Source organism: Rhyacophila brunnea, unplaced genomic scaffold (assembly GCF_057557595.1).
Source record: "Rhyacophila brunnea isolate RB1 unplaced genomic scaffold, BYU_Rbru_1.0 scaffold_2, whole genome shotgun sequence".
Lineage (NCBI taxonomy): Eukaryota > Metazoa > Arthropoda > Insecta > Trichoptera > Rhyacophilidae > Rhyacophila > Rhyacophila brunnea.
The window spans coordinates 6,436,418-6,454,053 of NW_028232859.1; the positions used below are offsets into that span (position 1 = coordinate 6,436,418).

A 17,636-nucleotide genomic window follows, 5' to 3' on the forward strand; every position below is an offset into this window, starting at 1 on the left:
TTTTATATCTATCACCATACATTTTCGCTACTTTACTGTCTATCTACCGCAAATTAATTATAATGTCGCTTAATACTTTCTATATAATCGATATTTCACAAATCACAATGATAATTCCACAAAACTATTCATATCTGTAAGAAGCACATTGGCATACTATGAGTTTTAACAAGAAATAAATGCATATTTCCTCACTAATTACTACAAAATTATAATCTAAGAACACGACACTGGAAATCATTTCAGCTGTCAAACTCCGAGTCTGATTGTCATTTGTTTTTTTCGCTTCTTAGTTGACGTGTCAGAATATTTTCAAATTTAGAATTTGTGAAAATACAATAAAACATCAAACAGTAATGTGACATTTCAAATAGCATAGACATTTATTGCAATATTATATGTATATTCATTGCTAATAATAATATGGAGAATTTTAATACTACTAGATAAAATAAATATCGAAGAATAATTTCAGATAACTATTCATACCTAATATAGGATATTAAAATAATATGTATTACGTACTACCATATAAAATATAAGGTTATCATACATCAGGATATTTTTTTCATTAGTGATAGTATTATTTTTACATTTAGGTAGGTAGGTAAATGAAATTCATGTAACGTTTATTACAAATAAGTAATTCGTGATGTTATTAATAATAATTAAATTGCAATATGTAATGTTTCTTCTTATTAATATTGTAAAAAATTACATTACGTATCATTTATTCTTTATCATCTGTAATATCACTTACATCTTATCGCTTATTGGCAAATGATATTATAATAGTCAATTATTACAATTTTACGATATAATTAGGTAGGTACTATAAGTAAGTAGCTACTACTTTTCCATTTTTGTACGTGATAAAAATAATATCATTTTTATTTCCTCACCCAGATAATTTGTTAAATAATAAATTAAGCATGGTTGAATTTATTCAGTAGTATTATTAAGAACCTACTAATTTTAAAATAAAATACAATCTTGATCCTAAGCAAAGCATATGGACACACCCCTTCAGAGTGGTAATTAATTATGAGTATCTTAAAATACTTATTACGAGAGATAGTTTTTACATTTTTTCAATCTAATGGGATCTTCCCCCATTGAATAAATAAAACGTATTCTAACGCAACAATCTAAATGTATGAAAAATTAGACTATCCTGCTGTGGCGATGGGTGGATCCACCATAGATAGTACAGACTAAGCTTTGTCAGTTATACGTATTTGTTTACATTCAACCAAGACTACAATTTACAGATGGTGTGGTTAGTTTTTAAAATTCAATTAACCCCTGGGAAAACCAAACCATAATACGCATGTCTATAAAAAATTATGTCATTAAATCATACATCATTTTGGATATTCAACTCATTCACCGCGGTATTTAATTACCACATTTAAATAAGATGCTAATTATATCTAATGCGGACACAACAGATGTGCTGTAAGGATTTTAATAGATGGAATAATATTGTTTACTACTGTTGTTTGGTTGAGGCAGGGTTTAATGAATTAAAAAAAACTAACCAACAACATGTGTAATATGTTTTCTTGGTTCAACGAAAACAAATAAGTATGGTATATTCTATAAAAATGTCAGTGGTAGCAATCGGCGATTGCCAGCTGTTCTGCTAGGCCTATCAGTCTGAAGTGGTGTCAGACGATATTGTGAAGGCCAGACTCCAGAATAGACTACGCATATGACCCCAAATTTATATTGGCAGTGACGACTTGCATGTCGTAAAACTGACAAATCAGCGAAATGTCAAACTGTTTGAGGTGAATGAAAATCCATCCCGAAGAGAAAACTATGGTCCCGTAGACTTCACAATTATATTTAAACCCAACACCGCCAAGCTGTCTGCAAGACCTAACAAGACAGACTGGCGACCGGCAGCTGGCTCTGCTAGTTATTAATTATTATTGTTAGTGGTTTTTTTAACCCTTCCTTCTGTAGAGATAAATAGTTATGACTCAATCATAATATCACGCTACTCCCACCAATTATTATGTACATACGTGATTGACTGGCACCCACGCGCGGGGCGGCCGATCCGTGCAGCAATTCAAAATAGGCTGCCATATTTCGATGCAGTCAAACACTTCCTTCCTCGAGGAATAATTTTTATGTAGTTACCAATTAAACTACGTTTCAAGGGTGTAATAACAACACCGACCTATTCATTATAGTGAAGTTCAATGTACATTATTAGGTTACATGTAAATTTTACGTATTACATTATTTCACCTTAGCACAGTTCGCCATGAGCTTTCTTATCGGAGAGAGATGAAAAATTACGCGTTCGTGGATGTTCCAATTATATTACTTGATTAACATTAATTTGATATTAATTGGTTTCAAATATGTGATAATAATGCTTAGTAAGTATATAGTATATTTTTCTATGATAATGCTATCATTATTTGAATTCAAGAATGAAAACCTAACCTAAGCTCTAACAAATAATCCAGTATATCGGCTATTTTCAAAATGTGTTTGTCGCTGGCTTCCTGTAAGGGTAAGGCCACATAGTTAGGTGCCTTGCTTGGTGTTTTGTGCTAGGTAACATATCCTAGCGAACGGACGCACACTATACTATCGCAATGGCCACACTGCACGCTTCGCGCCTTGCTACGTGATTATTAGTCACCTAGTGAGTCTCCTGGCGAACAGACGTGTCGGTTAATTTTATTGTGTCACCTAGTGATTTTGCAAGATGGCGAAAGTTTTAATAGGAGCAGTTTATAAAAGAGAGCCTTTGTGGACGTAGATTTTACTGCCGCCTTAAAAAATCAATGCTAAATTATTATGGATATTTTTAGAAATTAGCCACCCCTCATAACAAAACTTGTATGCGTGCCAGGTGGCGAATTTAAAATACTATCACTATTTATCAATTATATTCACCTATATTAAGGCTATACTTCAGATGAGGCATGGTATAAACTAAAACGATCGTGACTGCGCGACAATTTGTCATAAAAATTCAACATGCGTCTATTTAATGGTTTATTGTTATTTAAGTAATAATAATAATATATTCGTTGACGTGTTTTGTTTTTCGAGTAAATATGTAACGTTTTTTGGTCATCTTTACACGATTTAAGAATTAATTCCTCCGACGCCATCACAAAACAAATTGACGTGCTCACAGGTAGACTATCGCTCTCCGAATGGCAACGCGGACGAAATTACATCCCACCTATTGCTGAAAATTATTTGGCGTTTCACTGAAGTATGCTATTAATATAATTATGTCAAATGTGACAGCTAACCTGTCGAAATATTATTATTATATATAGGTACAATAAGGATGGAAAATATATTTAATACGCACATTTATACATATAATATAAAGGTATATATTATAATGCCAACATTTTATATCTGCTATTTCTGAATTCAATATAATGTGCACATTATGCATCCAACAAGTTCGAATTTGAGACTTAAATTCTCTGTGAGAAGTAGCTTTCTGTTTAGTTTAGAGCAGCGATACTCAACCTGCGGCCCGCGGGCCACATGCGGCCCTTTAAGCTTTTATGTGCGGCCCGAAAAACATTTATTATCAGGAATTTCGTATATCTTGAGATTCGTTTCGGCTTTGACGCACAGATAGTGACACCCGAAGAGGATTGTCATTATGGTCCACATCAGATCTGGTATAAGATTGTTGCTATTATTGTACACGATTAATTTAAAAAACACGCATAATTTTTAAAATCTCAAAAATGTTTCGTAAAAAAGGGGGGATTTCATGATTTTTTTCGTCACACCAGTAGTGATGCGGCCAGTGTTACTTTACAAATATATGTATTTGGCCCGAAGAAAAAAAAGGTTGAGTATCATTGGTTTAGAGAATGACATTGTTGTTGACTTGAGCGCTCCCAAATGTCAACTGAATTTGTACCTAAGCATGTAACGTGCAATGTGGCAGTAGTGTTTTTAGTAGACAAGCATAGCACTAAGCGAAGCACTTCGGTGTTTACACATATCGTAGTACTATACGACCGAAGGATATTGGACGGTCTTTTATATACGACCACATATTTTTTATGGAGAATACTGCTTCTGAATTTAAAGGATCCAAGGATCGTCTAACTCTTCTTCTCTCAACTCATTGAAGAAACTGACGGAGGTGATAGAGATGCCATGCGGGTTTGGTGGAAACAATTTAGTACGAGGGTGGGTCAATAAGTCCTTAGAAAAGCCGACAGGTGGCGCGACTAGTACTGTAAGCGGTTTGTTTTCATGCAGCGGCACTACCGATTCAGTATGCTGCGAAGTTTCAATCAGATTGGTCGGGTTGTTGTGTGTTTCTCGTACATTTAAAAAAAAAATTTGCTTGTTTACAAAAATGGAGAAAATTGAGTTTAGAGCTGTTATTAAACATTTTAATATAAAAGGGTTAACAGCAAAGGAAATAAAAAATGAGTTGGATTTAGTTCACGGCACATCTGCTCCTTCACTTGCAACTATTTATAACTGGTTAAATGAATTTAAACGTGGTCGTACATCAACAAAGGATGAACCACGCTCAGGACGTCCTGTAGAGGTGACTACACCAGAAATGATCAATAAAATCCACGATATGGTGTTAAGTGACTGAAGATTAAAGTTGAGTGAGATAATTGAGGTTACAGGGATCTCAAAAGGTAGCGTCATTTCTATTTTACATGACAAATTGGGCATGAAAAAAATTTCTGCAAGATGGGTGCCGCGTTTGCTCACAGTCGACAATAAACGCAAAGGGTGGTGGCCTCTAAAGCCCTGTTGTCGCTCATGCAACGCAATCCGGATGAATTTTTTCGTCGCTTTGTGACTGTAGATGAAACATGGATACACCACTATACTCCCGAGACGAAAGAACAGTCAAAGCAGTGGGTTGCGAAAGGCGAACCATGTCCAAAGAATGCGAAAACCGTAAAATCAGCTGGTAAGGTTATGGCTACTGTATTTTGGGATGCACGTGGAATTATTTTCGTTGACACTTGGAAAAAGGAAAAACAATAACAGGGGATTATTATGCATCTTTATTGGACCAGCTAAAAAACAAAATTGAAGAAAAACGGCCTCATTTAAACAGGAAAAAAATCCTCTTTCATCAGGACAATGCCCGTGTTCACACATGTTTACGATCAATGGCTAAAATTGAAGGATTGAAGTTCGAATTGGTCGACCACCCACCGTATTCGCCAGATTTAGCCCCCAGTGACTTTTTCCTTTTCCCAAACTTAAAAAAATGGCTAAGTGGACAACGTTTTTTTTCAAATGAAGAAGTCATCGATCGGACAAATGCTTATTTTGAGGACCTTCCGAAAACTTATTTTTCTGACGGTTTAAAAAAAATTGAGAAACGTCTAACCAAGTGTATTGAGCTCCAAGGAGATTATGTTGAGAAATAAAAAAATAAATAAAAAAAAAACTGTTTTAATGCTTTTTTCTAAGGAATTATTGACCCACCCTCGTATTATGAAAGCTATCAGAAACATCGCCGAAGTGTGGAATGAAGTCACCCAGTCGTGTATGAAGGGTGTTTGGAAAAAGTTGTTCAGTGAAATTGTTGAAGTTTACTGCTATTATGAAAATGATATTCAAAATATCACCCGTCGGGTATTTTTTTGCGGCCCACCTTCATTAATTGTACTTATGAATATGAATAACTTTTTTATATATTTTTTAAAAAATAAAAACATTAAAATTTGTTTAGCAATAGTACGCGATCCATTTTAAATAGATATTGATAGTGTACTGACAGAGCTACAACTTGAGATTATTGATCTGCAGTGTGACACTGATTTAAGAGAATTGCATCGTCGTGAAGAAATCTCCAAATTTTACAATACCCTTAATTCAGACAAATTCGACCAACTTAAAGATTATGCAAGAAAAATGTTCGTTATTTATGGATCAATCTATATATGTGAACAAACATTTTCGATCATGAACCTCAATAAAAATTCTTTACGATCAAATATCTCCTATGCCCATTTACAAGCAGTTTTAAGAATATCAACTACAAAATTAACACCTGAATTTAAAAAAATGTACAACAGTTTCATTCTTCTCAAAAAATTTTTTGTAATGTTTATTTTTCGTGATAATAAATAGTTTATATCTAAAAATGGTATTTTACTTGCGGCCCGCCGCTCATTTTGAATTCTTGAATTTGGCCCGCCATCCAAAAAGTTTTCCCCCCCCCCCCTGATATAGATGATATTATTCAGACTTGGTTAAAATCACATGGCGAACCTTAAATTATGAAGAACTGCAGGAAATGGACTGCCATACGTCCCTAGAAAATGACATCTGGAGTTGTTAGGAGAGAACGACGAAGATTACGAGTGAGTGAGTGCTGTAAAACATGGCTGCAATGCATTACTTGACAGTATGTAATCACAAATTTTGCACAATAAACGTAAAGAGGCCAAACAAAGGAATCCCTGTTGATCGTGAAATGTCGCTTATCGGGACCATTTCCAGAACGTATCCTCTGTGATAAACTGGGTTACCTGTACTATTATTTCTTACACAGTTTTGCCAACCGTACTATATAGTATTTTTTGTACTATAATTTTGGCCTGCATACTATGTACGACGATAATATGAGTCTGAAAATACTATAATTTTGAAATTTCGGAATAAATAGATGAACCATAGGAGTGAAGTTGCTTGAGAGAGCTAAAACGGAATTACTTGATTTTGCCGGTAAGAATTTTCTCGAAAAAAAAGCTCTCGTTAATCACCCCAGGTGTATTTTTTTGAAAAAGAAAAGTATCGGTCATCAAAGAGTAGGTACCTACTATTAAAAGTTGGAGTTTTAACATTGGGTATTCCAGATAAATGGACCTTAATATCTTCCACGGTATAATCTCGAAAACAGAAAAAGCAAGTGCACAAACTTAAGCCAATATTAGACAAATTGATGAAAAGTTTTAAAAGTTTGTTGGGTGGTTCTACTTAATGTTCATCAAATATTTCAAATCAAATATCTCACGCACTATATGAGAAAAAAAATAATAAAGTACCTATGCAGAAATGCGCACTAGCTATGCGACAAAAGATTTCACTAAAAAAAAATTTTTAAAACACGCAGTCAAGTTTTGCATAATATGTTACACCGAATGTGCGAAATTGACTATTACATGAAATGGGTAAAATTTTGGCTAATTCATGTAATAGTCAAGCCTGTTGCCTTATTCATGAATAAGGTAAATTTTCTGCTGAGTACATGAATTCGCCAGGGTATGGAATTCTTGAACTGTCAACATGACAGAAGAAAAAGTAAATTTAATACGAATGGTTTTATTAGTTATAATTGGACATAATATAATATTATTATTGTTAGGTTAGGTTAGGTTAGGTTTTGTAATTCTGAATTAAATTATTCAACTGAATGTCCATTTTGAGGTTAGCTATCAAGTGTCAACAAACTATCGCAAACATTCAATCGACCATTGCACGTTTGATACCCAAGCACGAATCAAATCGCGAATATACTTTTCAATAAAATTCTTCCGTTATCATATTGTAGTTCTAAATTTTTTTTGCGCATAGTAAAAGGATATGAACGTCATTGTAGTTATTGATTGGTATATTTTTATATTATAATCAATGACATTTGACACATTTGTTTAGTTTGATTAGTTGCAAAAAACACCACCGGAGCGCGATCATCTATTTTGACCATAGATAATATATGTACATTTTGACCAATGCATGAGCTTTTTTTTGATACATTTAGTTTAGTTGCAAAAAATACCACCGTAGCGCTACTATCTAATTTGTCCAATACATGAACTAGGCAGAAAAATTACTGCCGAATTCACGCACTCTCCAGATATTTTGTCTAATTCATGAATAAGGCGACGGGCTTGCATTTTTCATGATTTAGGCAAAATTTTGCCCATTTCATGTAATATTCAATTTCGCACATTCGGCGTAACACATACAAACTTAAAAATCAAATAGCGCGCTGAATATAAGTGAAAAGCAAAAAAATAATTGTCCACTAACGTTCACTACCGACGCACAAGTGCTTAAAATTTAAATTAAAAAAAAAAAACCCAAGTTTAGTGACACAAGTATCAAGCATTTAGCTGGGTCACCCAAATTAAAATTCGAATAACCCCCCCCCCCCCCCCCCCCACAAATGAAAAATAGCGTGCACAAACGTGCAGTACCTACCGATGCATAAACGATCGTACTCAAAAAAAGTTGAAATTATAACATTGGGTGACCCAACGTTTAGCTGGAACACCCAATTTGAAATTGGAATTTTTCGGTTCAAACGAAAAAATTCGTGCACAAACGAACGCACCCAAAAAAAGTTGGAGTTTTATTGTGTGTTGTAAATGGACCTGTGCGTACTGCGGTGACAAAAATATGGCGACACTGGTTTTACGGAGAAGTATTTTTTTGTATTGGCAGCACATTCTATAGTAGCGCCATATTTATTTACATTTCTGCTTAATTTTGACAGTTCAAATAGTTCACGTGGATTTAGAAATAAATGTTTTTTTTTTCTTCTATTTTTCTTACAAATATCGCATAAATGTTTCCCAGCCATTCTTTTGATAGTAATTTTCAAGTTAGATTTAGTATTTAAATACTCTTTCGGACTTTTCTAAAAAGCGCTTTTTACTAAAACAATATTTTAACCTCTATTTTGAATGGTTTTGCGAATGGTACATAATATATAGAACATTGATGAGTGATACTTCTTAATAAAATAATATAGCAATGACGGACCATTTTGTGCCGACAAAATGCGCCCAAATGAAGACAGATGCAGCCTCGGACTTCAAAGTGATCACTTATGAAAGTTACAAACGTAAACCGAAAACAACCTCTCTAGCTCAGCCGATCCGCGAAAACGTTGGCTTGAAAGACACTAGAAAGGGTATCGACATACAAAGAGCTAGGAGGGAAGTTATTAAATTCGGAGTCACAGGATTTAGTGCAGAAAAACAGCAAGAAGCTAAAATTGCCCATGCTATTAGTTTAGGTATGTCTCCTTTACCTAATTTTAATGCCTTACTTACACAATATTATATTCATTATATTGCAGCCCCTGTGAAGCCTTGCACTTGTTCGTGCACACTCATGGAACCATTTACCACTTACCTCACACTCAAGGAACGCACACTCAAGGAACCAATTACCAAGATAAATTTGATCGCAACATATTAGAGTTTGTCTTCTATAATTCTATAAGCTGCGTGCGATTCCCCCCCCCCCCCCCGCTTCAGCATTCAGCACTGCATTCCCTCTCGTTCCCTCCCATTGAAAACTTGCAACAGTTGAACGTGATGCACAAATTTGCACTGACTGGCATAGTCATTGGATACTATTGTTGCTAATTGTGGGGTTCTTTTCCATAACTGACTTTCATTTTTTCGGTAATCACGATTTTCGATTACAGACACTTAAAAATGAAATATTAAAAAAATATTAATGCATTATGATAGGGTACTATCAGTAAAAATTGGACTAGTCCATAGTATAGAACAGGATTGGCCACACTTTTTTTTCAAAGACTGACTAGTGTTCTTCGCATGACTGTATTTCTTGTTAATGATATGTCATTGGTTGAAGAGATTATTTCAGTTAAGTTTAATAGTACAATATATTATTATGTCCACGATCGACCAAAAATACCTTGGATCGACTGGTAGACACACTGGCCATCCCTGGCATAGAATATAGATCAGTATTTATTTAAGAAAAACTAAATTAAATTTTTTTGTTTTTTCCTGGGAAATGGTCAGTTTTGGAATATATGAATTTGTAAGCATAATTGAATTTTATTATTTGACAATGAAATGGTTATTGTTTTTGAAATACAGTACTCTCTCAGTAATCCGCCACCCCAAAAACCAGACAAGTGTCCAATTAGTGAAAGCGGCGGATTATAGTGCATACATACAAAATTATAGTAAAAATTAAAACAAATATTTCGCAAAAATACTTTTTTTTTACTAGCAAATTATGCTTTTATTTATAATAAAATCAAGTATTCACAAAATTATACATTGGTATTTATAAACTAAGTTTATTAACTCATTCGCTGCTGACTAGATAATAATTTTTTAATTACAACCTTTAAAATGCACGTTAATTAAATCGATCGGCCGCCTTGTCATTAAGCGCCAGGTGCGTCTTCAGCGTCCAAAGTATTAACTAAATATTAAACAGTAAATCACTTGACACAACCAGTTGTACAGTGAGGCAGATATTCTTGAATGGCTTAGGATTCCTGGCATACCTTATAACCAAAAGCTTCATTTTGTGTGTCCCGGTTGCTTTGGAGCACGGCATAATTATTGTGATGCGGTCCTTGGGTACTTTCCTCCATGGTACATTGCTTTCTTTGCAATTAACGTACGTTTTACGTAGGAGAAGTTTCCAAAATAACCTGTCTCATCTGCGTTGTATACTTGTACGCGGCGGACTACTGAATTTGACAATCAATTACCGGTGGATCATAGAGCTTGATTTTGTACTTTCAACTAGTAAAAATAACAGCGATTTATAGTAGTTGTCGGATAATCGAGCGGCGGATTACTGAGAGTGCACTGTAAATCTATTGTTTATGGAAATAGTACATTATGGAATAAATCGCATGCTCCAGTGTTCCGATTTAATGGAAATGGTCGATTTTGGAAAAAATTGCAATTTCTAACGCGGATTTCGATTGATTTGGTGTAAAATAAATATACCTACTGACCGATGCCTGACACAAAAAGCTTATAGTAAACTCATTTTCACCAATTTTTGAAATAGTTAGTTTTGGAAAAATACCCCACAATTATTTAAAAATACAACAGTAGGTTGAAACATGTGACCCGAAACTGGAGCAGTGCAAATTCTCGGAATTGGCTAAAATTCTATGCCAAACTATTATATTTAAGTTTATGCAGAATTATTTGCACACTAAACTATTTCCAGATATTAAATTATGTTGTTACATAATTTGCAAGGTTGATAATACAATATAATTATTATTAATTTGAAGGTGCGAGACCTCCAAAAAAGGAGTATAAAAACTACAAAGAACTAATGCAAGAAAAACAAAAACAGAAACTACTAGAAAAGAAATCTTTGGCTTTTCAACAAATAGGAAAAAATGCTGTTGGTGCTAGTACAGCCAAGAAAAAATTTATCTACAATAAAGCGCATGGCGGTGTTAAAAAACACAAAGGAGAATTCCTGGATATGTATGGAAAGGTAAACCTTTTAGAATTTTCTACAATAATTGCCTACTAAATTCGTCCCTAGTCCACTTTTTATAAACATAGATATTTTATTTTATTTCATGGTAGCTATCCTATTTTTACTACACAATAGAATCTTACTAATTTACCACCAGTGGTGTACTAAAGGAAGTAATGCTGGGTCAATGTTTTTTTCAAAATCACAATCACTACTTTTCATCTTTTCATAATATGAATATAATATATGAGGCGCCGAGTCGCTAAACTGGCTCCTGGCGATTTTTCGATAAAATGAGTTTTGAATGTACTTAGATGCTCTATCGATAGATCTATCGACTTTTCCAGTTGAGAGTTTCAAATTCCTCCCAATTTCATCAAAAAATCAAAATGAATATTGACGTGAGTCGCCAAGCGCGCTCTTTGAAAAAATATGGAGTCGCTAAATTGTCTCTTCTTAACCGACCAATCAGACGCCGCCATTCAAATACTGATTTCAAACGTACGGTAAAATCTCTATACAACCGCGTCAAACCGTTTGCGTCTGTGCAGTGAGAAAACCTTGATTTTGCTTCGTCTATTTGATTGTTTTTACTAATTAATAATGGTCGTTTCATTAGTAAGTGTAACGGAATCTCTACCAGGAGAATCAAGGAAGCGTTTAAGAAATCCAGCTGGCTGGAAATGTAACGTGTTACGCCAAGAAAGGTATTTAAAAATTGACATTCCTAACATTAATTTTTGCTATAGATGTTTCAATAATCCAGTGGTGTTTCATAATATTATTTTTTGTTTCGTACGCTTTTTTAAAATTATGCCGTAGATACATAATATTGTATATTTAGCGTGATGTAATTATTATGAGATCTCTAAGTACAGATTTTTAACATATTTTGCTTGTGTCAAAAAATAATATTGTTGGGACCTTTAATAATTGGACATTATTTTTTAATCACTTGATGACTTATAATAAATTGATTTAAGATAACCGCCATAAATTTCATAATATATATTTACATAATATCTAAGTAATATCTAAGTAATATCTAAGTAATATATTTACATAATATCTAAGTATTTTATACTTTTGTATATATATTTTATTAACCTCTGTCTTTACTTTTTATTTTCAAAGTTATTAATTATTGTATTTTTCATAATTTGTTACAGATATTCATCTAAAAAATTGCCCGAGTATCCTCAGTGTAATCATGACACTAAGAACTTCAAGTGCAGTTCATTAAATGAAACTGATATTAGACATTTCCATACTGCATTTTATGAAAAGGCAGTGAAACTTGCTCAAGATACATTTATAGTGAAGTATTGTAAAGGAGTTTCAGTGATGTCACACAGTGGGGCTGAAAGAAATAAATCTTTTTAATTTTATAGTGACCTACCTACTTTTGATTCCTCTCTCCATCTTGGAACAACTAGATCATCAATGATTATGCTTTCTATGTATGTGTTATTGGGACCATCACTTATTCACATATTTGTGTATACTGTGTAATTTCTTGCTCGCTTCTCATTAATAAACACGATTCTTTATTCTGAAAAAATGCTTTTTTCTATGTACATACATACATACCTACCGCTATAAATGCTAAAAAGATGCAATGTAAAAAAGGATTTACCGTGTAGTAGGTAAGTATGGTGAGAAAATATTTGTTTGGCAAAATAAATTCTAAAATATCTATATTAATTAATACAAAATATCTATATATAAGAAATAAATACGACCCGCTACTGAACAGTCATTTCCGGCCGACCTTATTCTATAAGTGCCAAATTCGACTCTATTGACATGTAACGTCAAAGTGTGAGTCACAAATTTGGCTCCTTGCGACAGCGAGTGATGCAAGTGTGCTCTCCGGACAATTAAAATGCATTTATTTTGAATATTGGCGCATATAAATTGAATTTGACGTTTTAATTTACTATTCCATATAAACCGGAAACTAGAAAATAACTTAAATTACACTTAAAGTTATCACACTGCCCATAACAGTTTTTCGTGATTTACTCAAAACTCAAAAAACCCCCAGGAGCCAGTTTAGCGACTCGGCGCCTCATATATAATATGAGTATATTATACTTAGCTCATATTTCATGGCCCCCACAAGGGGTGGGGGGGCTGACAGGGCTGTAGCGTGGGGTCCAGCATGGCTGGTTGACCAGTTGAGTGAGATATACATACATCACAAATTTTCTCCAATAATTAAAAAAGTCACCTGCGGCGCTATTCCACAGGCAGTATTTTATTTTATAATTATTTTTTAGTGTGTTTCTTAACTAATAAAAATGACTACTATTTATCCAATATGGTGAAAGATCGCATGTTACTTGGCTATCACAAAAGGGAGTCACAATCAGTGCTTCATAATACGATGCCGAGTATTAACAGCTCAATAATTCAAGTGGATTTATTTATAAATATAAAATATCACTAAAAATACCTTATGTTTAACTCGCGGAAGGAACTGCGGGATTAGTGATATTCTACAATTAATTATTGCACATAGGTATTACTTCATTGATGTGTAAAATCGGTTTTATTATTATAAAACATTTCAAGGATTCTTATTAAATTTTCTCTCACCTATCTGCAATCTTCGAAAAATCATGCATCAAAAATCAGTAAAGCAAAAAGGTCTGGGGCGGTGCTCCACCACATGAGAGAATTCGTTGAAGTTGTAAATTTTTTTAATACCATGTACAGGCATATACTTAATGCTTAAATTTACACATTTATTAGGGATTTAATAATTATCATAATCACCACTAAGAGCCTTTGATCTCCTACAGAAACTGTCTTCATCCCGCACAATCAAGTGACGAGACTTAATTATATCATGGAGTAATTCATCCGCCAACAGACTTTGCGTTCCCCAGTGTTGAGCTAGTGGAATTTTCGAGGGTACCCGTCTTCAATAATAAAATTCATACTTCATGTTAGATCATAAAAATAACAATGTTTTATTTTTCAGGCAACTCTGGATACAACAAAGAAAACACCTGCGAAGAAAATTCACAAAAGGAAAAGATGAATTGATAAAACAATACCATACAACAATAAATATCTTTATTAAATGAAACTCACATAGCATTTTTTTTAGTTTTACTTTACTACCATCCTACGCATAATTAAAAGAAATATAGTGACCATACATACACCAAAGAAGTTGCATACGGAAAAAGATTTTCTTCTACATTTGTGCCATAGATGATATTATTATTATCACCATTATATTGATCAAATTAAGTCTGTAGTATTTATAAAATAATTCATATTATGGCGACCGTTGGTTGGATTAAAAATATGATTGTCTCTAGTGCTCATAACTAACATTGTGCATTGTCTTAAAAATTATACATGAATTGATGGCCACATGTCTTCTTCCATATTTTCTTATTTCTACTATCACCGCCATCTATTGCAAATTATGTTTGAACAAGTACTTAATAAGTAATTAATAGTATTTACTGTAGTATTGTTTGTTCAAATAATGAATGATATCCAAGCGAATTCATGAAAACTGTGGCGGTAATTATTTTCGGATATTTTCAAGTGTAAAGCTTGCTTTGATTGAATTTACAATGCGAAATGACATGCAGCTAATTTTATCATTAGCCTTAGTGAGAATTGATCCAATCAGTTGAGGGCACAAAAGGTCCGACCTGGTCGGCACAAAAGCAAATTTAATTTTAGAAAATTTGTGTATCATGAAGGGGGGATGAAGATCTTTTCACCTAAATTATTCGGCAGTTTTTATATACTTACTACTATTTTTATCTTTTGCCTTTCTGTGTTCTTCTCTCTCCTTGTAATGTCTCCAATAAATATCAGATGCAGAAACATTAGATGAAATCTTTTTTATCTTCAGTTTATTACATTTTGGTTCCATCATCATAAAAGATATCAATATCTGGCAAGCATTCTTCATAATAATAAATTTTAGTATTTTTAAAGATTCATAAAAATATATATCATTTTGATTTAGTTTATGAGAAATAGATCATCTGCAGCATAATATACAAAGAACCTTCCTACGTTAGTTATATTATGCATATTGAAATTTAAATGTCAGCTTGAAGTTGAAGCAATGATCAAATTATTAGAATTTTCATGTATTTTTTTTCTGCTGAATTATATTTTTCATGGCGAATGGCTGCAATAATAATTTGGAACAAAGGATATAGATGGCAAATAAAAAATATTGCAGTATTCAATATATTTAATGAAGTATTATAAAAAATAACACTTATAATAATACTCTCACGAAAACAAACACAAAACAATATCACTCATAAATATTATGAATTCTCTTATTTTTCAATTCTTGTACCCTACCTAATCAAATAAACAAAAATTATGAGATCATTATCTGGCAAATTGGTCCATGGGACACATAATAATATTAAACTAATAACACAATACAAATTTGCTTCTCTTATTACAGAACAAACATTCTCGGTTTCACTAAAAAGAGATTAACTCTTTCAAAGTAAAACTGATTAATAAAATGAGGTTTCGTACATCGAAGACAGTCTCAAACGCAAAATTGGTAACAATCCAACAATCACAAAACATTTTTGTGGACACTCAAATCTAAAGGGGTATCAGAAAAAAATTGCTGGCTATAGTTATTCTCATCAGTCTTGACTCTTTTCTCCAAATTTAAAGCACCATTTTCATAAATTTCATCATCGTCAGTAGAGTGAGGTCTCTTCAGGTTGAGAGGCTCATTCAACAAGACTTCTTCAACACTCACTACATCAATTTCATTTTCAGCCATTTCTAGTCTCGAGGATAAGTTTGAATGCGCATAAGATGGTGTCTCATTTGATTGTTCACACTGTGCATAGTGACAGCAACTTGAAGCATCTTTACAAAAACAAGAGTTGCTTCTATCACTGACATTGTTAAAACTATCCATTGTGTGACTCCTGTATTCCATATAAACGTTTTCTGAGGTGACACGGTTATCATTTTCCGAATATGAATATTTTCTTTGTACAATTTTTTCACTAAATTCATAATTATTATTGGAGCTTTCCGAAAAGCTAACAGATGGCACCCTTACAGTGTTGCTATTATTAAATTTAGAATTGTAATATTGTATTGTTGAAACATCACGAGGGATACTTGAAGGTGCATTTTCATTGATATTTTGGGATGAACTGGAGTCGACTTCTGATTGAATTTGAGGCACGCTAATGTGTTTGTATGTTTTGACATGTTTTCTGAGACTTGAAGGATCGGTATAGCGTTTTTGGCAACCAACAATCTTGCAACAGTATGGTTTGTCGACAGAATGTGTTCTCGTATGCTTGAAACGGTCACTTGAATTTGAGTAAGCCTTGTTGCATCCCTGTAACAATAATAGACAATAATTGGTAAATTTTAAATTATACATATTGATTCGATTGCGAAGAATTGATATTTGGAATTTCGTGTTCTTATGTGATATCAATTTATCATGTAAACTTTTTAAATCAATAACATTTATTTTTCAGTACAGTTAAAACTGTCTAATTTTTGTTATACTTAAATGGAATTTGGAAATTTTTAAAATAACATGATATTCTTTGTATTGGAAGAGATTTGCAGTTATTTCATTGTATGAGCATGATTTAGAAACTGTTTGTAGATTGGTTTTTGAAATGATTGGAAGTGTTAAGGATTCAAGAATCTTTCACAGAGATCGACATACAATATTTATCTATCTAACTTGAATCCTAGATTGCAGTAAATAAAAGTCTACCTTAAATTTTCATTAAATTTTTTGATTGTGTCTTAAAATAATTTGAAAAATAGGATTTTGTAAAAAAAAAAAAATTGTTGAGATAATTTTAAATAATAAGTGTTACCTTTTATAATATCATATTATTTTAATTCTAACCATTGTCCGTGAAATATTTTTAAAACTGGTAGATTTCTCTTACTATTTTATTATTCTATACGTGAGAAAGAAAACTGAAAAATAAAGATAGGTAATATAATATTATTCACCTCAACTGGACAGACGTATGGTTTCTCTCCTGAATGTGATCGGGTGTGAATTTTCAAATTTTCCGCCCGCGAAAAGGATTTTTCACACTGGCCACACTTGTGAGGTTTTTCATTTGTGTGTGTGCGAACATGTACCAGCATTTTGTATCTGAAAATAAAATGAAAAATACTTCATTAATATTGAGAAGATAAAAATCTGCAAGGAAATATGATACTTTTTTCATTTAGCACCAGATTTTAAAAATAATGTCCAGTGGAATAGGTACAGAACACTAAACATTTAGGAGTCTTCTATATATGACGTCACGTCCTAATTTGAGGGATGTAATGATCTATATAAAGTGACGTTTTGTTACGAAGAGCACGGGGGGAGGGTTGTAGAAAGATGCCAC

General features: G+C 33.0%; 2 protein-coding genes across 4 annotated transcripts in view; one reads left to right on the forward strand and one right to left on the reverse strand.

The window, feature by feature from the left end:
* The first annotated feature begins 8,464 nt into the window (after positions 1 to 8,464).
* LOC147071766 (40S small subunit processome assembly factor 1) lies at positions 8,465 to 14,330 on the forward strand. 2 transcript variants are annotated; one of them, XR_015070599.1, is made up of 3 exons: positions 8,465 to 9,022; positions 11,033 to 11,936; positions 12,399 to 12,783. XR_015070599.1 is itself a non-coding variant. In XM_085946679.1 (3 exons), exons 1-3 carry the CDS (start codon positions 8,758 to 8,760, stop codon positions 14,276 to 14,278), a joined length of 537 nt encoding a protein of 178 aa, XP_085802805.1. In that variant the 5' UTR covers positions 8,465 to 8,757; the 3' UTR covers positions 14,279 to 14,330. The 2 variants fall into 2 exon arrangements, 1 of the variants encoding a protein (XP_085802805.1); XM_085946679.1 differs by lacking the exon at positions 12,399 to 12,783 and adding an exon at positions 14,219 to 14,330 and having other exon boundaries at positions 11,033 to 11,244.
* A 713-nt stretch (positions 14,331 to 15,043) lies between these two features.
* LOC147071767 (uncharacterized) overlaps positions 15,044 to 17,636 on the reverse strand; it is a 32,855-nt gene continuing 30,262 nt past the window's right edge. For both annotated transcript variants that reach the window (XM_085946678.1, XM_085946677.1), the window contains 2 exons: positions 17,245 to 17,392; positions 15,044 to 16,603 (listed from right to left, as the gene is read on the reverse strand). In XM_085946678.1, the coding sequence (XP_085802804.1) occupies positions 15,812 to 16,603; positions 17,245 to 17,392 (940 nt within the window). In that variant the 3' untranslated portion in view covers positions 15,044 to 15,811. The remainder of the gene's footprint in view (positions 16,604 to 17,244; positions 17,393 to 17,636) is intronic.

What these genes read in the sequence shown, in the direction of transcription:
- LOC147071766 (XM_085946679.1), top strand. Translation starts at nt 8,758, where the DNA reads ATGACGGACCATTTTGTGCCGACAAAATGCGCCCAAATGAAGACAGAT. An exon ending in TGCCCATGCTATTAGTTTAG is followed by an intron (nt 9,023 to 11,032) that starts GTATGTCTCCTT and finishes ATTAATTTGAAG; the next exon opens with GTGCGAGACCTCCAAAAAAG. An exon ending in TCCTGGATATGTATGGAAAG is followed by an intron (nt 11,245 to 14,218) that starts GTAAACCTTTTA and finishes TTTATTTTTCAG; the next exon opens with GCAACTCTGGATACAACAAA.